General features: G+C 37.0%; 1 protein-coding gene, 1 long non-coding RNA gene and 1 other non-coding gene across 4 annotated transcripts; 2 read left to right on the top strand and 1 right to left on the bottom strand.

Moving 5' to 3' along the window:
* Positions 1 to 157: 157 nt before the first annotated feature.
* On the top strand, positions 158 to 8,405 carry LOC130990813 (uncharacterized). The gene is made up of 2 exons (XM_057915049.1): positions 158 to 776; positions 8,374 to 8,405. The coding sequence occupies exons 1-2, from the start codon at positions 158 to 160 to the stop codon at positions 8,403 to 8,405; spliced, it is 651 nt and encodes a 216-aa protein (XP_057771032.1).
* LOC130991100 (small nucleolar RNA R71) lies at positions 2,981 to 3,087 on the bottom strand. The gene has a single exon (XR_009091063.1). It is a non-coding gene; the product is annotated as a small nucleolar RNA R71 (small nucleolar RNA).
* Positions 8,406 to 16,836: 8,431 nt separating the features above from the next.
* Positions 16,837 to 23,123, top strand: LOC130989213 (uncharacterized). 2 transcript variants are annotated; one of them, XR_009090532.1, is made up of 3 exons: positions 16,855 to 17,358; positions 17,478 to 17,574; positions 22,866 to 23,123. It is a non-coding gene; the product is annotated as an uncharacterized LOC130989213 (long non-coding RNA). The 2 variants fall into 2 exon arrangements; XR_009090533.1 differs by lacking the exon at positions 22,866 to 23,123 and having other exon boundaries at positions 16,837 to 17,358; positions 17,478 to 20,092.
* Positions 23,124 to 25,987: the final 2,864 nt, after the last annotated feature.

Here is a 25,987-nt window from a genome sequence, read left to right as displayed (position 1 = left end):
TATAAAAAAGAATTGGTAACCTTTGGATTCTCCAACAGCCATTTTTAAAAAAATATAACTGTTGCATTCTCGAACGGCCATTTTAAATAAGAAATGGTAACCGTTGCATTCTTCCCTATTCGATATCTCTCTTCATAACATCAAAGAAATTTCAGTGATGTCTTCATCATCTTCTGAGCATGATGCTGAAGACACAGCTACAACTGCAGCTAAAGCTGTAGCTGAAGCTGAAGCCTTTATGGAAGAGTACATGCGCCAATACATGAAGGATGACAGTATTCATCAACGTGTACTTCGAGCAATAGCGTCAAACACAAGTCACACGAGAAGATATGTGCAACGAGACCGAGAAGGAGCACACGAGCGACTCATGCAGGATTATTTTGATGATAATCCAACATGGGGTCCCAATGTATTCAGGTGGCGTTTTCGGATACGGAAAGAGTTATTCACTCGCATAGTGAATGCTTTGGAAGCCTACAACATATGGTTTCAACAAAGACCTGATGCCACAGGAAAGAAAGGTTTCACGCCACTACAAAAATGCACGAATGCGATTAGGCAGTTGGCATATGGTGGCCCAGCTGATCACTACGATGAGTACTTGCGGGTTTCTGAAACAACAGGGTACGAGTGCTTGCGCTACTTCTGCCGAGGTGTTATTGAGGTTTTCGGTGCACACTACTTAAAGTGGCCAACTTTTCATGACTATCAATGCTTGATGGAAATGCACAAGCAAAAGCATGACTTTCCTGAAATGCTCGGGAGTCTTGATTGTATGCATGATAACACTCATATTTCCATGGTTTTTAATGTTCATATGATGTTAATTTTATAGGAAATTGAGTGTTGGATGATTGTTTTGTGCTTAATTTGCTTTATCTTGTGAAACATGATTCTTACTCGAACTTTGAAGGAATTTTCAGATTTATTGAGTTCGAATTTGGAACAATGTCCTGAAATAGAAGTTTTAAATCATCTCGATACGAGTTCGTGAGCGCAAACGGATCGCACATCCGAGTTCGGACGAGAAAGTTATGGCCGAAACGAAAACATCGCGCGCAGCAGTCAGAACCCGGCGGTCAAACACCGTTGACCACCGCCCGAAGAAGGATTTCCGGCGACCTGACCGGCGACCGCCGCCTGGGTCGCCGGATCTTCTGGAACGTTGGAAAAGACGCGGCGATCGCCGCCAGATGAAGGATTTTTGTGCTTGAGCCAATGATCGCCGGATGGGTCGCCGGGCAGGTCGCCGGCTACCCGGATTTTTCAGTTTTGCGCGTTTTTGGAGTTCTTCTGGGTTTCAAACACTGTATTTTACCCTGACACTATAAATAGGTCTTCTTTTGACCTATTTGGGGTTCCCAGCTTTAGTTTTCAGTTCTCAACTTTCATATTTCAGTTTCATAGCTTTAGAATATTTATTGCTTTCCAGTTTTTACTGCTTGGATTGGATTTCCACAAGATTGAAGATTCAAGCTGCTACAATTGTTTTATTCAGAGTTTTATTTAATTCAGTTCTTTCAATTGCTTTCTTATTAATTATGTTTATGTTTTATTTTATTATGTCTGGCTAGTCTTTTAATATGAACCTAGGGTTTGTATATAGCTGATTGATTATGTGTTTTTGATTTATTGATATCAATTTGCCCTCCAACTTATGATTCATGATTCCTGGTGCTTAATCTCTTGTGAATTATCTGATCAATGATTTACATGTTTAGTTGTTCAGTTTGAGTCTTGAATGCGATAATTGTTCAGCCGATTCAGGAATGCATGATATAGTGTTAGCCTTGAGTCTTGAATGCGATAGGTGAAGCTATAGGAAGCTATTCTTTATGTGCTATTGGGAGTTAATTTATTCCTTGGAGTCTTGAATGTGAAAAGGGATTAATTAATCTACGTTCATAGGTGGTCGTTAGAGACGCTTGTGGATAATATAGTGATCTTTCATCAGGGTTGGATTAAAATTGGTAATTGAACCAATAGGTTGAATGCATGTAGTTGATTGGTGAAAATACATCCCTAGGGTCAGAGTTTTCCATATTTGAATTTATCTACGTATTTTTATTAGTTTCTATTTGCGTTTTAATTTACGTCAACCAATCTCTACCTTTCGTTGCCTGAATATTACTATAGTTTAATTAGGATTACTTAGAGTAATTCGTTATAATAGTCCCTGTGGATACGATACTCGGTTACTGATTTTGTGCTGCAATTGCACCGTGTTAGTTGCGGTAATTTGTTGCTAATAATTTAGTGATCAACTTTTTGGCGCCGTTGCCGGGGACTATTTAGAATTAACTTTAATATTTCTGATTAGACTTAAGCATTATTTCAGGCGTTATAAGTTTTAATTTTATTTTTTTTTTAGTTTTTAAATTTCTGTTTTTGTTTGTTGTCTCAGGCGTGCATGATCACGAGATCCAAAGGAAAGGAACATCTAGTACCTTTGAACTTGGAAATCGAAAAACAGTACAAAAGAGACAACCGCGAAAAGAAAAAGCAAGCAATGGCAGAGAATAACATGGACCTTCAAACTCTTGTGCAAGTCGTGACAAACCTTCAGAGGCAACTAGATGAAGAAAGAGAGCGCAACCGGGCTCCTCCAACAGAGCCACCACTGAATCACATGTATCAGCCTAGGGTTGATCAATTTCAAGGAGGCAGATGGGGACCAACTGTGCAGGCTACCACGTTCGAACTGAAGCCGGGATTGATAAACATGGTGCAAGCTGAACAGTTTAGTGGAATGGCTGATGAAAATCCGCATGTCCACATCACTCAGTTTCTAGATATCTGCGACACTATTAAGCAGAATGGAGTGCCACCAGATGCCATCAGAATGAAGATGTTTGGATTCTCTCTCAGAGATAGAGCAAAGGAATGGTTCAAGTGTTTGGACAGAGGTGCTATTACTGGATGGGAGGATTTGTGTAGAGCTTTCTTGGCAAAATACTTTCCTGCCTCTAAAGCTCAGAAAATCATTGCAGAGATTTCTCATTTTTCCCAGCTAGGAGATGAGACCATTCATGATGCCTGGGAAAGATTTCGTGAGCTGCTCAGGAAATGCCCACAACATGGTTTCACAGAGGATCAGCAAATCATTCACTTTTATAATGGTTTGACTGGTCTAACAAAGAGTATGGTGGATGCTATTGTAGGTGGATGTCTTCTCCATAGAAATACAAAGGAGGCGTATCGTGTGATAGAAGAGATGGCCTCCAACAGTTACCAATGGCCGAATGACAGAAATTCCACGAGAAGAATTGCAGCTGTGAATGAGGAGAGAGATGATTTTAAGGAGAAATATGAAGCTCTTCAAAAGCAGTATGAGTTGGAGAGAAAGACACTGCTAGCTAAAATTCCTCAGCAGCCGAGTTTACCTGATGTGTCACAGTTGGAAGATGCTAATTACATCCAGCGGCAGTACCAATTCAATAGACCAAACTATCAAGGACATCAGGGCGGAAATCCACCGTATCATCTAAATAATAGGAATCATCCAAATTTTTCCTATTCAAATCCCAACAATGCTTTGCAGCCTCCACCTGGATTTTCTGTTTCTAGTGGGGGAGTCATCAATGAGCCAAAGAAAGATTCAATAGAGGAAATGATGAAGCAAGTTTTGGTGAAGGTCACCGGGATGGAGACAAACTCGGCAAACTTGGGAACCAAAATGTTCAACATGGAGCAAAACTTTTCAGCACTGTCCAAACAAGTGCAAATGTTAGAGAATCAAGTTGGTCAGATTGCCAACCAAGCAGCTGCGCAGCACACACCAGGAAAGTTCCCTAGCAACACTGAGATCAATCCTAAAAATCAGTGTAATGCAATTCATCTAAGGAGCGGGACTCAGTATCAGAATCATCCAGAGCTGCAAGATGGAAAGGAAAAAGGTGTAGAGATCATTGAGGAGGAGGATTTGGAGACGATTGTTTGCGATTCGCCGCCTACTTCTAAGGCATCGAGTTCTGCTGCTGTGAAGGAGCCCAATCCTACTCCTACGTTTCCCAGGCCAGAGTACAAGCCTGTAGCGCCTTTTCCGAATAGCCTGGCAAAGCCGAAGATGGATAAGAAGTTAGCCAAGTTCATGGAGATGTTTTCAAAGCTTCACATCAACATTCCTTTACTTGATGCTTTGAGAGATATGCCAGGCTATGCCAAGTTTCTCAAGGACGCAGTCTCCAACAAGAAGAAGTTGGGGAAATATGAGACGATAAATCTTTCCGAGGAATGCAGTGCTGTGCTACAAAGAAAGCTACCATTGAAGAAAAAGGATCCTGGCAGCTTTACCATCGCTTGTATGATGGGAGGACAGAATTTCTCTCGTGCTCTTTGTGATTTAGGGGCTAGCATCAATTTGATGCCTCTCTCTATTTTCAACCGGTTGGAGATTGGAGATATCAAGCCTACCTCTATTGCATTGCAGATGGCAGATCGTTCCATCACATATCCCAAGGGAATTGTGGAGGATGTCCTAGTGCAGGTGGAGCAGTTTATTTTTCCTGCAGATTTCGTAGTCTTGGACATGCCGGAGGACAAGAATACTCCATTGATCTTAGGACGTCCGTTCCTAGCTACCGGCCGTGCGCTTATTGATGTGCAGGATGGAGATCTCACATTTAGAATCAATGATGAAAAATTGACTCTATCTATCTATGATGCTATGAGAAAACCAGCCGAGCCGCCGTTGGATGAGTGCAACATGATCGACTCTCTGATAGCTTTTCCTGCAGCTGTAGAGGATCCTTTGGAGGAGTGTATCACACAGAAACCTCCACCAAAGGAAGTTCCCCAGAATGAAGTGATTAATTTGGCTGACAGTTTTCTAGCAAATTTGGAGGATGAAGAGGTTGAGAAGAATGAGCTCCCCAAGTTTGAAGCCAAGAAAAAAACTCAAGAACCAAAAGAAGTTCTGACTTTTGAGAAGTGTTTGTTTTTGGAGTATGATGGGGGGTCTTTGAAAACCCATACCCCCAAGAAGAAGAAAGTGAAATTTCGGATTTTTCGGAATAAGAATGAAAAGGGGGCAATGCTTGTGGAGGATGTCCGAGCCAAGAAAAGTGTTTTGGTGGAGAGGGCACCTAAGAGTAGAAAAGCTTTCCAATGGTTAGAGTGCTGTTTCCGACCTCCATGAGTTTTTGAGGTATCATCGAGCTCTAGACGTTAAATTAAGCACTTGTTGGGAGGTAACCCAACCTTTTTCTTTGTTTTGTTTTCCTTTCGTTTAGTTTCTTTTTGTTTCTTTGTTTTCTTTGTTTAGTGCAGTGGTGAGCCTGGAAGATGCGGGAACTCGCGCCTTGTTCATACCACCACCATGGAGCATGTGTTTCTGTGAGTAGTGACACACATATCATCATCCCTCCAAACTTATTTTCGAACTTATGTTCTGTAATAAGTTTGGGGGAGGGGGGTGAGAGTAGATATGTGTATCACTTTTATTATTTTTGTTGGCTTTATTGTTTCATCTTGCTTGGTTGGTGGTGTGTGTTTGTGATTGTTTTTTAGATGATTATTGCTCCATTAGATTTTTTTGGTGAGATGCCAATGATGATTTCTGTGAAAAAAATTGGAATTTGATTTTCTTTGATGATTTGAGCATATTGAAACTAATTTGCATAATTCTAGAGTGATTTTGACCTTGACTTTTAGACGTTGAATAAACCTGTGAGATTTTGAGCTATATCTGTTTATCATACACAATTTATTCTTTGTTGTGAGTTTTGTCATGCATGTGATGATCTTCTAGAACTTGCCATGGTTTCTGTGTCGAGGTTGCTGTTGTGCCCAAGATTAGGAGATGATTTTAGGCCATCTTTTGTTAGCCACTTTATTATCCCAAACACTGTCTTTAACGAAAAATTATCCTTTGTTATCCACTTTGAGCCTATTTAGCTTTTATTCTTTAGCCGGATGATAGGGGGTGATGAAGTATATGGGGATCTTTGTGTGGTGAATATTCATAGTGGGTTGTGAAAAAAGAAGGGATGATTTTGTGTTACTATTTACTCTTATGAGCTCTAGAAAAGTTGTGGAAAGAAAAGAGAAAAAAAAAGTTGTTGAAAAAAAAAAGAGAAAAAAAAAAGAAGAAAAAAAAAGAAAAAAAAAAGTGTAAAGTCGAGTGTTTATTGAGAAATTTGTTAGAAAATCGACTTTGTTTGTTGGAAATAAATGGAGAGCATAAAAGAGTGTTTAGTTCTGTATTGTGATGATTAAATCCCTTGAGTTGTGTTGTTTATGGTGATATAGTTGGGTGGAAGATGGAATTTATTCCATGCTTGATTAGTGAAGTCATAAGGTTGGTGTTCTTGATTTATTTGAGTCACTTAGCCTATATTTCCCTACCTTAACCAATGTCCCTACATTATAACCCGAAGAAAAAGACCTTTTTGATCTTAGTCCTGGCACACTTTTAGCGATGGAGATTGTAGACGATTGGCAAGCCTATGGTAAGAGATCTGCATTGCATTGAATTCGATGAGAGCATACACGTCCTATATATTCCATCAAATTGAGAGTTGAGTGATACACATACCTTGTGAGATTCAATTGTTTGGAATGTCAAGGTTGATTTTGCTATAGGTTGTGTTTATTGGTGAATTTTGTGCTTGATTATTGAAGATTTGAGAATTCCATTATTCTTTATTTTTCGGAGGCATCTATGAGCTAGAGTTCTTACCCATTCGTGTTATTGTTTGTGTTCTTCTCATTATTCGAGGACGAACAATGGATTAAGTTTGGGGGAGTTGATAACACTCATATTTCCATGGTTTTTAATGTTCATATGATGTTAATTTTATAGGAAATTGAGTGTTGGATGATTGTTTTGTGCTTAATTTGCTTTATCTTGTGAAACATGATTCTTACTCGAACTTTGAAGGAATTTGCAGATTTATTGAGTTCGAATTTGGAACAATGTCCTGAAATAGAAGTTGTAGATCATCTCGATACGAGTTCGTGAGCGCAAACGGATCGCAAATCCGAGTTCGGAAGAGAAAGTTATGGCCGAAACGAAAACATCGCGCGCAGCAGTCAGAACCCGGCGGTCAAACACCGTTGACCACCGCCCGAAGATGGATTTCCGGCGACCTGACCGGCGACCGCCGCCTGGGTCGCCGGATCTTCTGGAACGTTGGAAAAGACGCGGCGATCGCCGCCAGATGAAGGATTTTTGTGCTTGAGCCAATGATCGCCGGATGGGTCGCCGGGCAGGTCGCCGGCTACCCGGATTTTTCAGTTTTGCGCGTTTTTGGAGTTCTTCTGGGTTTCAAACACTGTATTTTACCCTGACACTATAAATAGGTCTTCTTTTGACCTATCTGGGGTTCCCAGCTTTAGTTTTCAGTTCTCAACTTTCATATTTCAGTTTCATAGCTTTAGAATATTTATTGCTTTCCAGTTTTTACTGCTTGGATTGGATTTCCACAAGATTGAAGATTCAAGCTGCTACAATTGTTTTATTCAGAGTTTTATTTAATTCAGTTCTTTCAATTGCTTTCTTATTAATTATGTTTATGTTTTATTTTATTATGTCTGGCTAGTCTTTTAATCTGAACCTAGGGTTTGTATATAGCTGATTGATTATGTGTTTTTGATTTATTGATATCAATTTGCCCTCCAACTTATGATTCATGATTCCTGGTGCTTAATCTCTTATGAATTATCTGATCAATGATTTACATGTTTAGTTGTTCAGTTTGAGTCTTGAATGCGATAATTGTTCAGCCGATTCAGGAATGCATGATTTAGTGTTAGCCTTGAGTCTTGAATGCGATAGGTGAAGCTATAGGAAGCTATTCTTTATGTGCTATTGGGAGTTAATTTATTCTTTGGAGTCTTGAATGTGAAAAGGGATTAATTAATCTACGTTCATAGGTGGTCGTTAGAGACGCTTGTGGCTAATATAGTGATCTTTCATCAGGGTTGGATTAAAATTGGTAATTGAACCAATAGGTTGAATGCATGTAGTTGATTGGTGAAAATACATCCCTAGGGTCAGAGTTTTCCATATTTGAATTTATCTACGTATTTTTATTAGTTTCTATTTGCGTTTTAATTTACGTCAACCAATCTCTACCTTTCGTTGTCTGAATATTACTATAGTTTAATTAGGATTACTTAGAGTAATTCGTTATAATAGTCCCTGTGGATACGATACTCGGTTACTGATTTTGTGCTGCAATTGCACCGTGTTAGTTGCTGTAATTTGTTGCTAATAATTTAGTGATCAATGCACTGGACATGAAAAAATTGTCCAGTAGCATGGAAAAGTCAATTCACCCGTGGCGATCATGGAGTCCCAACAATTATGCTTGAGGTAGTTGCATCTCAAGATTTGTGGATCTGACATGATTTTTTTTGGAGTTGCAGGGTCCAACAATGATATAAACGTGCTTAATTAGTCTCCACTATTCAACGACGTTTTACAAGGGCAAACGTCTTTCATCCCATTCCAGTAAATGGCACGCAATATGCCCATGGATACTACCTAACAAACGGTATATATCCTGAAGATTTTGTCAAGCAGAGGCATGGCTTTCCTAGATAAGTTCAAATTCTTCAAAATTACTACAACTTTCTTCATTCTTCTATCTTTCATTTTCCTTTTATCAAACTAAATCTTTATTCTCAATTTTTATCAAACGAAATCTTTGTATTTATGTAGCAAATAGACTTGGTTGCAAAGCTAGCATGTAGTGTGTAATTAGATTTTTTCGCTCAAAATCCCAAATTAATTTTGAATTATTATTAATTTGATATATTTGTATAGATTATATATTATTTTTCTTCTTGATTCTGAAGCATAAGAACTCACTTCGTCCACATCAAGCTTACTTTTGTTGGGGATGAATCCAACAATTATGGATAAGGATGTCGGGGTCGTCCGATACGATGGGCACTAGCAACCTGAAACACGAACAACGTTAGAGCCCTTCTTGGAGCACCGGTGGGGGTGTCGATGGAAGGGCCTCCGACGCTCAAATCGGTAAACAATATTAATAAAAATCGTATTGAAAGCAATTTAAAGTAAATGAAAGAGTAAATCGGGTCGATCTGGTCGACGGATTTGAAGGCGATTGTGCAATGAACGAGGGCCGTTGGGTCGTCCCGGTTGATCTGATCACCAGAAAAATCTAAGGCTGAGAGCGTGGAGGGAGAATAGTGTGAGTGGGGAGAGAAGAGTGAGAGAACGTGTTGGAGTGCGAATGATTGTTTCCCTCAAATGACCTAGTTGGTTATTATTTATAGGGCGAAGGTGCAGATTGCCCCCTGAACTACACCCCCCTAGAGCTTTTAGCCCCCCATACTCGGTCAAAGCGTGTTGACCTCCCTGAACTCCCGAAAGAAGGGTGCAATTAAGTCCACCCGTTAAACAACTGTTAAACGCCGTTTTCTTAAAAAAAATTAAGAGGGCAATACGTCGTCGTTTTTGTAATCTCACTCTCATCATCTTCTTCATCTTTTTCTTCTCGCCGGCAGCCTCCGCCGATGGCCACAAACACTTCCTTGAATGTCTGAATGTCTGTCGGAGAAATTCGACGACAACTCGTCATTTTCCAACATCGTCTACACCAAGGCCAACTCATCCCACGCTTCCATCTTGCAAGCCGCCTGCTTCTCTCAACATGAAGAATCTTTCTCTCTCATCTCTCACTCTCATCATCTTCTTCATCTTTTCCTTCTTGCCGGCAGCTTCCACCGATGGCCAAAAATTAACACTTCCTTGAATGTCTATTGGAGAAATTCGACGACGACTCGTCGTTTTCCAACATCATCTACACAAAGTCCAACTCATCCTACTCCTACGCTTCCATCTTGCAAGCCGCCATCTGGAACCTGAGATTCCCCACATAATCTATGTCGAATCTTCAGCGGTGGCGGCGTCGACGATTGGAAAGGGGGAAATTAGGGCTAGATTTTTGAAGGGGATGTGTAATTGAGAGGAAAGATCGAGGGATGGAGTACAGCCTCGCCGGCCTGTTAGCAGCGGCGAAGCCGAGATGAACGGCGACGGCGGCAGATTTCATCCTCGTCGGCCCGTTAGCAGCAGCGAAGCCGAGATGAACGGCGGCGGCAGCAGATTTCAGTTTGGAGAAGGATGAGGCTAGGGTTCATTTTTTTTTGGTGAAGGAATGTGAGAGGGGCGTCGAACTCAGGTGGAGAAACGTCGGTGCAGAGGCGGACAATGGCGTGGACAATCGCTGGAATTCCCAGCGCCGAGGCGGTGCGGCTGATTCTGGTGTGGTGCAGCAACGCCGTGTGTGAGAGAGGTGGTCGGAAGATTACAAAAAAAAAATTAAAAAAAAATTAAAAAAACGACGTTTAACAGCCGTTTAACGGGTGGACTTAATTGCACCCTTCTTTCGGGAGTTCAGGGAGGTCAACGCGCTTTGACCGAGTATGGGGGGCTAAAAGCTCTAGGGGGGTGTAGTTCAGGGGGCAATCTGCACCTTTGCCCTTATTTATACCGTGATCACCCGACAGCTAGGGTTTTGCTGGCATGTCTCCTTAAACCCTAGTTGTTCCGATATTCGTAGGGTCGATATCCCTGATTAGTTTCAGCCTTTTTCCCCAAGTCGCTGCCCTATCTAGGGTTTGGGTCGATGGGCCTTGATGACCTAAAGTACGGGCTGAATTAATTGAAATTAATTCAGTTTTTTGGATTGGGCCAGACACTTGGGCTATGAGCATTCAGTCAAAGGGAATATACGAATTTTGCCCACTACAACTTTTAGGTACAATAGTATTTCTCCAATCCCACCTTTTCAATGAGATAACAATGAAGCAAAATTAACTTAAATGATATAAATAAATAATAATCAAGGGCCTTGGATATTCAAAATTTCAATCCATCTAAATAAACAAATGATTAACCTTATTATTTTATCAATTAATACCAATTCTTCATAAGAGGCATTATCTTGCATGATTGAATATTGTTATCTCCAATTCACTTATTAATTAGTCTCTCTCCATTTAACCAACTACTTTATTAACCATGATTCTCTCTCTCTCTCTCTCTCTTTCTCTCTCTCTCTCTCTCTATATATATATATATATATATATATTTCTCTTTTTTTAATAATTCTTTCACTTTTAGATTATTTTTTCATTTTTTCTAAAATTTGTACATTTTGATTAATATGAAAAATATTCAATATGCGCATGAAACTAAAGATAGTGATAAAGCCTTTAATTTAATTTAGGGTTAAGGTAAGTAGATGCCCTTATAGCGTTTCACTCATCTTACTCACTGTGTGTGCAATTTAGCCCCTAAAGTACTAAAAATCGAACATTTAACCCCCTCCGCCCTAACTCCGTCAGTCCACCGTTAGTCAATTTTTTTTTTAATTCGAAAATGGAGGTGCTGGAGAATATTCTAAGCACACTCGCAAGCTGCGACGGCCTCGCGCGGCGGTGCTCGGAGTCCTCCTACAGCGGGAAGCTCCTCATGCAGAGCGATCTCGACATGCTGTCGGCGAAGCTCGACACCCACATCACCAGCTTTCGTGAAATCTATGCCGCCGGCCTGCTGGAGTAGAGTCACGCCCTCGTCGTGTCCAGGCCAGCCGCCTCCGCCTCCAAGGACGACGTGCGTTTCTACCTCAACGACGTCGTTTCTAGGCTCAAAATCGGGAGCAAGGCAATGAAGAGGGAAGCCCTCTTTGCCTTGAACCAAGTCATTCGAGAAGATGCTAGATATGTCAAGATTGGCGCTGAGATTTAAGGTTTCTTAAACATTCTTGTCAATTTACTCAATTTTCAAGAGACGGAGGTGCAGGAGGAGGCCGCGAGAGCCGTTTGCTTGATCGCCGGCTTCCCACCCTGCAAAGCCGAGCTGATCGCCGCCGGCGCGATTGCGCCGCTGATCAGAGTGGCGGTGGAGGAGATAAAGAGATTCATGGTGGAAGATAGCGGCATTGCAGGGGTGGTGGAGCTGGCCGGGAGCATGGACGAGGCGGCGCAGATGAGCGCTCTTGATCTGCTGCAGACCATGGCGTATAGAGACGAATCCATCAGAGGAACGACCATTTTCGAATTAAAAAAAATTGACTAACGGTGGACTGACGGAGTTAGGACAGATGGGGTTAAATGTTCGATTTTTGGTACTTTAGGGGCTAAATTGCACACACATTGAGTAAGAGGAGTGAAACGCTATAAGGGCATCCACTTAAGGGGTCTATCTGCACCTTAATACTTTAATTTATAATGTATAGAAAATAGATTTAAAATAAGAAATATATACAAATTAAAAGCTTCAAAATATTTTCTCTCTCTCGTACGTTTCTCTTATTTTACACAAGTTAGATTTTTAAAGGAAGTTATTTTTTCAAAAAAAAAAAACTTGTTATTTACATATAGTGTTTTGTGAAATCATGAAAAATATGTACATTTGTATTATGCAAGCCTGAAAGTGTTTGTATTTTTTTATTACGAGCTTTTATTTTATTTTTTCACTATTTTCATATTTTTGATGAGGCATTTATAGTTTATTTTTGTGTTATAGTATTTATAGTTATTATTATTATTATTATTATAGAGAGATACAAATTATAGTGCATTTAATTGTTTTTATATATTTTTGTCATTGATGAGGAGTAAATCCTACATCAGCCAATCAACTCTAAAACTTGTAATATAATTTAAATATCCGAATTTTTCCATGATAAATAATGTTTACAGTTTAAGCTGAAAAAGACTTCATGGTTCCATAAGGAAGAAACGAGCTTGTGCACCCACGATTACATCAAAGAAAAGGAGAAAGGGGAGCCGCAAAAGTATTTCCCTAACTTTAGGGTAAAAATCTAGGTCATACAAGGTGCCACGGTGGCAAGACACCCGAGCTATGACGGATGAAAAGCTTGATAGATTCCCATGGTGGCATTCCACCGTATCCGAGCCTCAAAAAGGAATAATGGTCGGGGGTTTTGAAGGAATATGTCAAAAATCTAGGACGATAGTGTTGAAGAGAAAAGGGGTTTGATCAAGTGCCACGATGGCATTTTCTTGGCTAAGGGCCATAGTGACATTTTCTTAGAAATCTTATGCTAAAAAAGAGGAAGGGCTTTACTAAGTGCCACGGTGGAACATTTCCAAAAGGTCAAGACTAAGAAAGGTAAAGGACTTGACCAAAGTGCCACGGTGGCACTCATAAAGTATCTAGGCCATGAAGTTAAGAAAGCCCACTAAGCCTTGGACGCGCTACCCTCATAGTGCCACGGTGGAGCTTCAATTCTATATATCCTAGGACGGCTTATGCTATTTTTCTACAGAATTGTTCATCCATCCTACGGCTAAGAATGCTAGGAGCTGGGTAGAAGCAGGATCACCTTCGTACCTCGACAAAGGCTGCATGATCAGTTACAAGGGAGATGAAAGAAGCTGATTATAACGGGGAAGTTAGAAGTACACACGAAGTACGTGAAGAATAGATTTTACATATTTACCCCTTCTATAATTTACTCATATAAATAGAGGAATCATAGTCACTTTGTAGTTCAGTCTATCTTCAATCGAAAAGTTAATACGAATTGAGTTCTCTCATTTCTCTGCTATTTTTTTCATACTCAGGTTTTAATTCTATTTTCTCTGTTATTTTCACCCATTATTGCGATGTGTTATTCTATGATTCATCAGTCATATTCTTGGATTGCTCTAATTATTTGTTTCATATTAGTTGTATTTGAAAATATGAAATTAAATGATATACACTTGAGTTTTACATGATTTTTAGTTATAATCTTTTTTAAAAAATCAACTAAAGTGTAGGAAATTTATTGGTTCATTTTAGAACTAGTCTAATAGAAAAACAAATGTAAGATTTGAAATAATTTTAATATAAATTTGTAGATCTGTAATTTGTTTTTCATGAAAAAAGTAGAATTGAACATATAATTTAGATTTATTTAATCTAATAATATTTTTTTAGATTAGGCATGTAAATAATATTTATATAATATTTGAATCCACTTACTTTTATGGGGAATATTGTTGGGAACTTAATGAAATATCCTAATCCTTGTTTTGATGATACCAAAATCACTAGGTTTCTTTTGTAATAGACTAGAACTGCTTGAACTCAAGTGTTATAGTTTTTTTTCTAGTGTAGTTGCGGTTCTGAAGACTAAAGGACGAAGGACTGAAGACTGAAGACGGAAGTTGCCGACTAAAGCATCAGTCGAAGAATTAGTTTTGACTGATTACTTAATGCGAGCCACGTGGAATCAGCGGACTGATACTAAAGTCAAGTATCAGTTAAACATTCTTCCTCGAACTGAACCTCCAACGTTCAAAAGAAGCCACGTACTCCAGCAGTACAACCGCATTAAATACAGAGATCTCAGGATCGTCATTTCTCTGCAGAGGTCATTCCTTTTTGGCGATTACCTTTTCAGAGATGTCGCATCTTCTCACCAAACAAGGAACCTCGAAGATTGAAGCCTCAGCCCAAGTTCAAATTACTCTCTAACGGAAGAAATCTTGAAGACCTTCTCCGCCAACGGATCTATTCAAGACTTCTCCTATAAATAGCGCTCGAGGATCACTTCAATCTTCACCGATTCAACAACATAAGCTGAAACGCTGCCAAAATCATTACTCAGCTCAGAGCCTAACCTCTCCAAAGTTTGAATCGAAGAAGAGAATTCCAAAGCCAAAAATCAGTCACTGCTGATTACACATATTCTCTTAGACCTTGGTCAAACCTTGTTTATCAAAAGTCTAGGTCAAACTAACTACAAAGAACTTGTTCTTTGAAGTTTAGTTGGCAAGTTTTCAAACCTCTCTTCAACCGACCGAATTGAGTGTTTGTGTGAAAAATGAGTTCAGAAAAGGTATTCTGTCTCCGTGAGGTCCTAGTACCCAGTGTGTGCTAGGAGTGAGAAAACCAACAAGGTGTGTTGGTATTGAAGATTGGATCTTCAGTTGTTTCGGTTGTGTGCACCCGTAAGCACACGTTCAGGTTTGCTGTGCACCCGTAAGCACGAGCACTGGTTTGCAGTGCACCCGTAAGCACTTGCCAGTGAAGTTGTTGGTCTGATCAACCGACCGTAGATGTAGGAAGTATTTTCCGAATCACGTAAAAATCTCTATGTTATTTACAGTTTTCAGTACTTACTTTCTTGCTTGTGTTCTTACCTTCTTAAACTGAAAACTGATTAATAGCAAAGAGAAACCTAAAGACTGACAACGTGCTTAAACCACAGGCTATTACGAAATAAATTTTTTTCGCTGCGTGTGTTATCAGTCTAACTGATCTATCTTCTGATAGTCAGTAAGATTCATAACATCTCTTTTTATCAAACTCGACTGAAGCCTTACGTGTATCTGTTAAGGTCTTTGACTTAACTGATAACTCCTTACTGAAGAGTATTCATTATCAGTCGTCAACCCTGTTTTGTTCAAAACTCTTTTCAGTAAAACTTGTTGAGTGAGTTTGTGTTTGAAATTTCGTTTAGACTATTTTAAAAGAAAAAAATAGCCTATAGGTGTATTCCCCCCGTACACCTATTCGAGACCTTCTGGACCTAACAAATATGTATTATAAGATTTTTTTCATAAAAAAATTAAGGGCATATTTATTTAAAATTTACTGACCTCCTTAAATTTCTTAGTTTGAATATTTTTTAATCTGCAATTTTTTGTTTTCAATTTATTCTCACTCTTAGAGAAAAACGTACATAAACAAGCTATATTAATATGTTTGAAATAAAATTATCATTATAGCATCATCAATTAATATCTTGAATTTTAATCTTGCTATAGAGGATGAAATACGGGAGTTTCACCAATCCCGCTGTCTCAATGAGATATGAATCAAGCAAAACTAATTTAAATGATAAAAATAATCAAAGGCTTTGGAATATCACAAAATTTCAATCCATCAAAGTAAACAAGGAATTAACATTATTATTTTTATGAATCAAGGTTAATCCTCCAAAATAAACATCTTCTAAGTTTATAATTAGTTTATAACTTTAGCTTATAAATTGCTTGAACTTTACAATAATGCACTACATCAAGAAATAAGCACTTGATGTGTGAGCGTGCGATTACTTTGATGGAAAATGAGAGAAAATACATATTTTCACTCTTTTTTCATAATTTTCATATGTTTACTATAATAGAAAAATTTCTCTGGGCAGGGTAAAATATTTTCACGAGCAACTCATTTCCTCTTCAATGTTCGATAATATTATCTTTGGGTAGCTAGTGATTTGAAAATATTTTCCATCACTTTTTCATCTTTTCATCTCTAGTAAATATATGATAAAAATATATATATATTTTTCAATTTTTTTACCCATAATTAAAATTTTACAATCAAAGTAAACACACTCTAAATAACATATATAAACATGGTTTAGAAAACCTTTCGGAGGAGGCTCCACGAAAGCACTTGAGGAAGCGCCTCTCCTTGTGTGGTCATAATACACAGAGTGAAAGATCGTAAGAGCATCCACAGTGGGAGGCGCGAAGAAGAGGAGCTAATTGGTGGTCCCCACCTTAGCGCCTCCTATCTCCAATGCATTGGTTCTATAAGAGGCGCTATAATCTCTATTTTCATTTAATCTAATTTTTACTCTTCTATTTTAAAATTTAACATTACAATAATTTAAATAATTAAAATTCAAAATTAAATTAATTAACAATTAAAAATCAATGAAATAATTCAAAATTATATTCAACATTTCTAGCCCATTTAAAATTAAATAGGGCAACAAAAAGTACAATAAAAATCCAACAAAAATTCTAGCCCATTTAAAATTAAATAGGGGAATAAAAAGCCCAACAAAAATTGAATAAAAATAGGGCAATGCCACAAGCCGCCTCAACACTTCCTCTATTCTCTATAACTTCCTCCATGGCCGACTGTTCTTCAACATTCGTCTTCTTTAATTCCTAATCTCCACAGATTTTCACAAATTTTCTACTATCACGAAATGTATCTCGACCCATTCACCACCAGAGCTACCTCCACAGCCTAATCTCCCACCTCACCGATTGACTATGGACTAATTTTCCATAAAAATATGTCGAAGGTGCCTTCGGAATTTAGGTTTTACATAACCTTTGACATATTTCTATGGAAAATTAGCCCATGGCCTATGGACTTTGAAATTTTACATGACCCTGGGGATTTGTATGGTGCGATCGGTGGCAGTCGAGATACATTTTCTGATAGCAGGAATTGTTGGTAATTCGAAAATGACTGCGGATCTCAGTATTCCTATTAATGCTAGGCAATTCATCGCGTTCACTACCACTAATATGTGAAGCGGCAGTTGCAGCAGCAGATTCGATCAATTACCTGAACTTGATTGAAGTTTTGCATTATTACGCCGGATTGGAATGGTGAGAATGATTATCTGTAACCAAATTCTTCAGATTTACTTAAATTGAATATTTTGTTCACTCAATGTTATAGTAAATTTAGTTGTGGTTGGCTAAGTTTTTTGGGGATTCTTGTTTAGGTGGGCATCAATTGCTGCTACAACTCTTTTGATGCGTTTCATTCTTGTTCCTTTTCAAATATAGTGCCTGCAATTCTGATCCAAAAATTACACAACTGTAAGTTCTCTACCCGATTTTGCCTATGCACATTTTGGATTTCATATATACAGATTGCATCATTACTTTCAATAACAGTTTAAATTGGAGGAAATGTTCGTCGCACATATTTGTAGATAATGAATTGCTTAAATGTATGCTAAAAATTATCTTTTTAGACGATTTGTTATCATATTCAATGCAATACTGAAAATATCATTGAGAAAATTATTGTGAATAAAGTTTGTTAAAATATGTATTAAATTTACAAAAAGTCAAATATCAGGGCGATCTTGAGTTGTTTGTCGCAACAGATTATTATTATTATTATTTATTTTTTTCCCATTTAGGCTTATTGCATGTCATTGTGATAAATAAATTCGATTTTTCAAATCTTTGAACTAATGTCAATGCATAAAGGTGTATACGCCCCATATCTCTTAGGCCTCCAATAAATGTTGCGGGAAAAACAAATCTCTTGAGTCTTGCCAATTTCATTCTCTATCAATTCTCCTTTGAAAATTCCCTCAAAAAAAGAAAAAAAAACAACAACAACAACAGAAAGAAATCTCCTTTGAAAACACTATCAACAACTCTTTGATATAATTCTGCCTCATACTTGATTGGTTAAAGTGATAAAAATCTAGCCTTGTCGTCTCTAATTTTATATACATATCATCAACAAATTATTGTAACATTATTCCTGCTAATAAAAGTATGGATTCTTTTGTATTTATGATTGCTTATAGCAAATATATTCTTGTCATATACATTCTTATTATTTTGCTTTATTAAATCAAAAAGAGTTGAAGTGAGAAGATAATGTCTGGTAGATCAAAGGAAAAGACTACATTTTTCAATATTCTCATATATATGGAGCATCGAAATTTGTGGCAATATTAAGTTGTTAATTCGGATTAATTTATTCAAAATGGTAGCAAGTACTATAAGTTTAAGGATTAATTTATTCAAAATGGTGGCAAACAACTTTAATTATTTTTCAACTATTCTTATCTTTACTTTTTTACTCATGTTATTATTGTTTAATACTTAATAATAAATAAACACATTAACATGTAGAGTGAATTTTTAAAATGGCCACTTTTATATTGTAAAAATAAAAAATGTCCACTAAAATAAAAAACTTAAAAAATATCCACTGTTACCAAAATACCCTTCACATTAAAAATTAAAAAAATGTCCACTTTACATCACCCCTTTAAAAAATCCCGCAATTCACAACCAGCGTGAATTCACAACCAAAATTTTTTGGTTGTGAATTCACACTGGTTGTGAATTGTGAATTCACAACCAATCGAATTCACAACCAGAATTTTTTGTTTGTGAATTCACAACCAGTCGAATTCACAACCAGAATTTTTTTAGTGTGAATTCACAACTAGTCAAATTCACAACCAAAATTTAATTCACAATTAGAATTTATTTTGGTTGTGAATTCGAGTTTTAGTTGTGAATTCATAGATCTGGTTGTGAATTCAAGAATATTAAGTTGTGAATTCATCGAATTGGTTGTGAATTCAAGAATATTAAGTTGTGAATTCATCGAGTTGATTGTGAATTCATCGAGCTGGTTGTGAATTCAAGAACATTAAGTTGTGAATTCATAAATCTGATTGTGAATTTACAAATATTAAGCTGTAAATTTATAGATTCGCGAATTCATAGATCTAACTTCAAATAAAAAGAATAAATCAACCATAACTGTTCTTGGTAACTCTTCTTGGCGAACCAGATCCAAATTCAGGCGAATATCAGGCAATGAAATAATTAGCATAAGCACCTTCAATTTAAACTTTAGATAAAAGAATCAAAATTAAACAAGTTGCTGTAGAGAATGGAAAAATCAAATACATACTTACAAATTAATGTAGTAAAATAAACTCTCATAGATATGCGTGAACCACAAATCTTAAATTTGCAATTCTAGGAAAACGTGTTGTTTTTAATCAAAACAAATCTTCAACATTTGAATTCGTCAAATGTTTTTCTCAAAAATCGAGAACTAATTGAAAAGCAAAATAAAGAAAAAGAATGAGTATGGCGGCAGCTGCATTTTTTTTCTCCGCGGCACAGAGGATGCGCTGATGTAGGCGAACGGAGAGGGAGGCTTCCGAAGGCGTGTCGAACCAGGGAGGCGGCGCGACGGAGTCAAAGGTGCCGAGCCAGAAGCGCGTCTTCTTCCCCGGCGAGTCAGCAGTGGCGGAGCAACGCTGCCGCGTGCGCGTCTCCCTCCGTCTCAGAACAGCAGCGTTGCGGTGGTGGTGGGCGGCGACTGTGGAGCGGCGGCGAGGACGAGAAGGAGAGGAAGAGGAAGAGGGGGGGAGAGAGAGAGAGAGAGAGAGAGAGAGAGAGAGAGAGACAGACAGACAGACGTGAAGGTGAAGAGAGAGAGGAGAGAAAGAGAGAAATGGGTGGCCATTTTTTTAAATTTTAAAGTAAGGGGTATTTCTGTCTTTTCAATAAAAAAGTGGACAGTTTTTATTATTTTTATCTTAGTGGACAATTTTAATCTTTACAATATGAAAGTGGATAGTTTTATATATTAACTCTTAACATGTATATCATTAAAAATTAATACACCAATATATATATTTTAAGCTTGAAAAAACAAATAAATAATAGTTTTAAATTATTTTAAACTTTTCATTTTAGCAAATAAGTTTAATTATGTTTCAACTATTAACGTCAATGCTATTAGTAAGTCGTATTATACTTATATATATGGTGTATCGAGATTTATATTGAATATTAAGTTGTTGGTTTGGATTAATTGATTCAAAATGGTAGCAGATAACTTTAATTAATTTTGAATTATTCTTATCTTTACTTGTTTGCCCATGTCTTTATTGTGTGTAATACTCTCTTCGCTCCTTAAACATTTTCCTTTATTTTCATTTTTCTCCGTTAATAAAACATGTTCCTTTTCTAGCTTAAAATAGATGTTGATATATTAATTTTTAATAATATTCATGTTTATGCGTTTATTTATTTAAGTGTTGCACAATAAAATCATGGGTAAAGAAGTAAATATAAGAATAGTTGCTACCATTTTGAACCAATTAATCCAAACCAACAACTTAATATTCAATATAAATCTAGATACTCCATATATGAGTATAATATGACTTATCAGTAGCATTGATGTTAAATCAGTATATGAGTATATATTTGAGTTGAACTTGTTACGTTTTGAATTACCATTTTTATTTCATGTTACTACTTTAGTTTTGGCAACATGATTTTAAATTGGTTTAAACTTTTATAATTCAAGAAATTTTATTTTAACTATTAGTTCTTCAAAGATTTTAAATTAAAACGTTTATGAAAATTGGGGTGTTACATAGTGGTACAAGAGCGGGTCTACGTTCTTGTAGACTCGTGTTTTTTTTTTTTTTAAATTGACTTTCAAAAGGTCAAGTAAGCCTAGTCATTCGAAACTCATGCGCTACATCGACTCCAAGGTATGTGTTCTAATTGTTCAAGTATATATATGGTAGTTATGATGTTTTACATGATTTTTTTTGTTTTTGTTTTTTTATGATGTTTTTATGTTCTAGTACTATTATGTATAGCTCCATTAGAAATAGTTGTAATTGTGAAATTGTTTAGATGACACAAATCAAGCATGATTAGAAATTTCGAGGACAAAATTATTTTTAAGTGGGATAGGTTATAACACCCCAAATATTTAGGTTATTGTATAGGTTTAATTATTAGTATTTTCTTGTAGCTTATTATTTTTAGATAGCTCTCATCTCTCAAGTTCTTCATCAATATACTTTGATCACATCTATTTTTTTTGGATAAGCTTTTTATTCCTATTGTTTTATTCCTTTTCTTCCTTTTCGTGTCTACACCTACTGGAGCCTTAGGGAGTTATTAACCATTATATATATATATATATATATATATATATATATATATATATATATATAGAGAGAGAAATGATATGCTACATACCTTATGTGAGCACCTTACGTGAGCACCACTCATGTTTAGCTCCCGTTAGCGTTATCTTTTTTGTTTTAGGCATTTATTTTTATTCTAATACTTCATATATTGTTATTGAGATCATTAATTTTATAAATTAAATAAAAATCAAAGTCTAATTTATTCTTTTATTAATTATTTGAAGTTAAAGGGAATATGAACAAATCGGACTTTGATTTTTATGTAATTTATAAAATTAATGATCTCAATAACAATATATGAAGTATTAGAATAAAAATAAATGCCTAAAACAAAAAAGATAACGCTAACGGGAGCTAAACATGAGTGGTGCTCACGTAAGGTGCTCACATAAGGTATGTAGCATATCATTTCTCTATATATATATATATATATATATATATATATATATATGACTGAAATTGGTTAGAAGTCAGAAGCTATTTATTATTACAAAACCAAGGTCTCGTGGTTATGGTTGATGATTTGTTAATGGTGGGCTTAGATGAAGAGTTTTACTATATATCAAATGTTTGGGAAAGGGCCGCATATTAATGTTTTGGAATTAATTGGGCAGACTTCACTCAATTGGGGATATAGGCTTATAAATAAAATGGATTTATTGGTAATGAGTTTTTGATTTAATTAGTATCCTAAATAGAAGTATAATTTATTTAAGTACCTAAACTATCTCACGATTAATTTCCTTGAAATTGTAGTTTGGTTTATTTTAATTTGAATTCATGTTGGGCCCCTTATTTTAGATAAATTCGAGCCTATTGAATTTCACTTATTATTAAGGAATCCAACGGATTTTCCATAAGAAAGATCTTTAAGCATTTATTCTATTTATTATTTATATATTTTTATTGAATAAATTTCTAAGATTTAAATTATTCTTAGTTCATTTTTTAGGCCTTTATTTTTCTATTATTTGAATTTTATGTGGTTGGGTGCGGTGCATTTAAGATTTCCATTTCGAAATTTTGTTGGCTTTATTGTCTACGACATTAAGGTGAGGGATTATATGCTTGTGGTTATATTCATGTATGTTTTTTATACGCTCTTATTTCATGTTTGATTATACTTGCTTAACCATGTTTAGATACATGTTCAGCCATGTAGAAATACATGTTCACAAATTCAGCCACGTTGAGATACATGTTCAGTATATCATGTCCAGATACATGATCAGATTCAGGGGTTTTCAGATCGCCCATCAGAAGATTATCAGTATATATGTGTATGATAATGTGAATTATTTACATGTTTAAGCGTATGTGAATATGTGCATGGTTCCTCATTGAGTATATTTTCAATATGCTCACCATTTATCTTTTCAGTTTTGCAGTTTTGGAGTCGAGTTGGCCATGGAAGTTGAGAGACTAGAGATTTAGTATTCCTATAGAAGTGAGTTGAACTTATTTCATGTTACTACTTTAGTTTTGGCAAGTTGATTTTAAATTGGTTTAAACTTTTATAATTTAAGAAATTTTATTGTAACCATTAATTCTTCAAAGATTTTAAATAAAAAAGTTTATGAAAATTGGGTTGTTACAAGTTGAAACAGAATTAAACTTATCTGCTAAAATAAAAGGTTGAAATAATCTTTTAATATTATTTATTTATTTATATTTCTAGCTTAAAATAAATATTGCTTTATTAATTTTTAATAATATAGTTTCTGTATTTGATGAGTGGAGGAGATGTCTCACCAATTTTTTAAAAAAATGATGGTAGAAAAAGTGATGATAGTAACTAATTGATGGACCAATTAAAATGAAAATTAGTGGGTCTATTATATATATATATATATATATATATATAGGTAGAGGTTCAAATAAGAACCACTAATAAAATAAGAACGGAGAACCATTTTAAGCCATTCGATCATCAAGATCTACGGTGGATGCATCATCTTGGTGGATGGATGCAGGTGCTGGGTTCGAATCCTGAAGAGAGCAAAAAAATTATTTTTTTCGGATGCATTAAATTTAATAGCGGATGCATTAATTTGTATAGCAGATGCAGTAATTTTATTGGTTCTTATGTTCTCACGATAATTGTGGTTCTCACTATAACCGCACCATATATATATAGGGGAAAGTTCTATGGAAACACAAAGTTAGATGGAGAAAGGAGACGCAATCTGGTTTGTTAGATCAATCTTGATCAAAGGCTGAGATTAAAAGTCAATATAATTAAAATTGGTAAGATTCATATATCCCTAAAATTACTCATTTCCATTTTCTCTCTCCCTCATCTCTCTCTCTCACGATCTGCCCGTCCTCTCTCTCCTCTCTCTTTCTCTCTCTCTCCTTTTCCCTGTCACCGTGAACCCCAAACCCGCGCCGCCGCCTTTTCCACTATTTCTTCTTCTCCCTCTCTGCCGCCCCCTGTCACCGTGAACGCCCCAACCCGCGCCGCCTAGGGTTTGAATCCCTCAGCGCGGCGCCGCCTCGACCGCCGCCTTCCTCCGTCATCTCTTTGTTCTCCACACCACCACTGCCGCCTTCGACCGCCGCCTCCCTTCGTCCTCTCTCTGTTCAGAGCCACTGCCGCCCAAGTTCAGAGCCACCGCCGCCCAAGTTCAGCCCCCAAGTTCAGAGCCACCGCGCCCAAGTTCAGAGCCACCGCCGCCTCAAGTTCAGAGCCACCACCGCCTTCGAACCCCCTCAAGTTCAGCCACCACCGCCCAAGTTCATCTACCGCCGCCTTCGAACGCCCTCAAGTTCAGCAACCACCGCCGCCTTCGAACGCCCCAAGTTCAGCCACCACCGCCGCCTTCTGAACTTCGGCCGCCGCCCCCTTCTCCGTGCATTGAACATTCGTCGGAGAAGAGGAAGGGGCGACAGATTTTGTAAATAATTTTATTGAACTTATACGTATAATTCTGTGAACTTTTGAATTTGTGGTATTGAACTTATGAACTTGTGTTGAACTTGTCTTGAATGGTGTTGAAGTTTTCTGGTGTTTAATGGGGGAAAATCGTGAGAGAGAAAGATGTAGATGGGAGAGTAGGATTGAACTTGCAGATATAGTTTTATGAACTTGCAAATACAGTTTTACGAACTTTCAGATATAGTTTCATGAACTTAATTATGTATTTTGATTTTAAGAGAGAGAGAGAGAGAGAGAGAGTAGAGAGGGGGACGAGAGAGAGATGAGAGAGGTGAGGGGTGACGGGAGATAGAGAGAGGAGAGAGGAGAGAGGAGAGAGAAGGGAGTAAATTAAGGGATATTATGAATCTTACCAATTTTAATTATATTACCTTCTAATCTCAGTCTTTGATCAAGATTGATCTGACGAACCAGATTGTGTCTCCATTCTCCATCTAATATTGTGTTTCCATAGAATTTGACCATATATATATATATATATATATATATATATATATATATATATATATATTAGAATTGTAAGTGTAAACCAAAAATAAACTAGAAAAATGTTTTATTAACGAAGAAAAATGAAAATAAAGGAAAATGTTTCAGGGACGGAGAGAGTATTACACACAAAAAAGACATGGGCGACAAGTAAAGATAAGAATAATTCAAAATTAATTAAAGTTATTTGTTGCCATTTTGAATCAATTAATCCAAACCAACAACTTATACTCCATATATATAAGTATAATACGACTTACCAATAGCATTGACGTTAATAGTTGAAACATAATTAAACTTATTTGCTAAAATGAAAAGTTTAAACTATTATTTATTTGTTTTTCAAGCTTAAAATATATATATATTGGTGTATTAATTTTTAGGGCAAATAGCGTCAAAATCCCTATATTTTCCCCGTTTTCGCATATTTCCCCTGACTTTAAAAATTCGCGATAGAATCCTTGACCGTTGATTAATTTCGTAATTTTCCCTTAATAAAGTTTCCGGTGAGTAACTACAATGACGTGTCATTTATGTGGCATTATTTTGCTGAGTCATCTAACTAAGTTTACTTAGTCACGTAAATCAGCCAAAAATGTCGTCGTTTTCCCGGTTACTAAGCTGCCGCTGTCCAAATCCGCCGGTTTGACTCCCAACAACATGCTCCGGCGGCTTATTCAGGCGTGGTGCGTCGCCAATGTGAAGAGCAGGATCGATAGGATCCCGACTCCCAAGTCCCCCCTCCACCGCTCCGCCGTCATCAAGCTCATCCGCACTGCGGGCAGCCGGCGGAGCAGATCGGAGAATCTCGAGGCCCTGAGCAAATTGGAGGAGCTCGTTGGCGACGAAGACGGTAAGAATCAGCAGTGCATGGCGGAGGCCGGCACCGCCAAATCGATGATTCTTATGTGATGAAATGTTTCGACGACGGCTGACTTGGTCCCCCACGGCGGAGAACAAGCAGATCGTTGAAGAAAAAAGCCCTCAATTTTTTCAATCGATTATGTGGATTTTGAACGGCAAATTAGAAATTTCAGCCAAGACTGATGCCCTAATTGTACTATAAATGCCATAGAAG

The sequence above is a fragment of the Salvia miltiorrhiza genome, chromosome 6, assembly GCF_028751815.1.
Source record: "Salvia miltiorrhiza cultivar Shanhuang (shh) chromosome 6, IMPLAD_Smil_shh, whole genome shotgun sequence".
NCBI classification, from domain to species: Eukaryota; Viridiplantae; Streptophyta; class Magnoliopsida; order Lamiales; family Lamiaceae; genus Salvia; species Salvia miltiorrhiza.
Note: the sequence above shows the minus strand (reverse complement) of the source record. Positions and strands in the feature narration are given on the sequence as shown.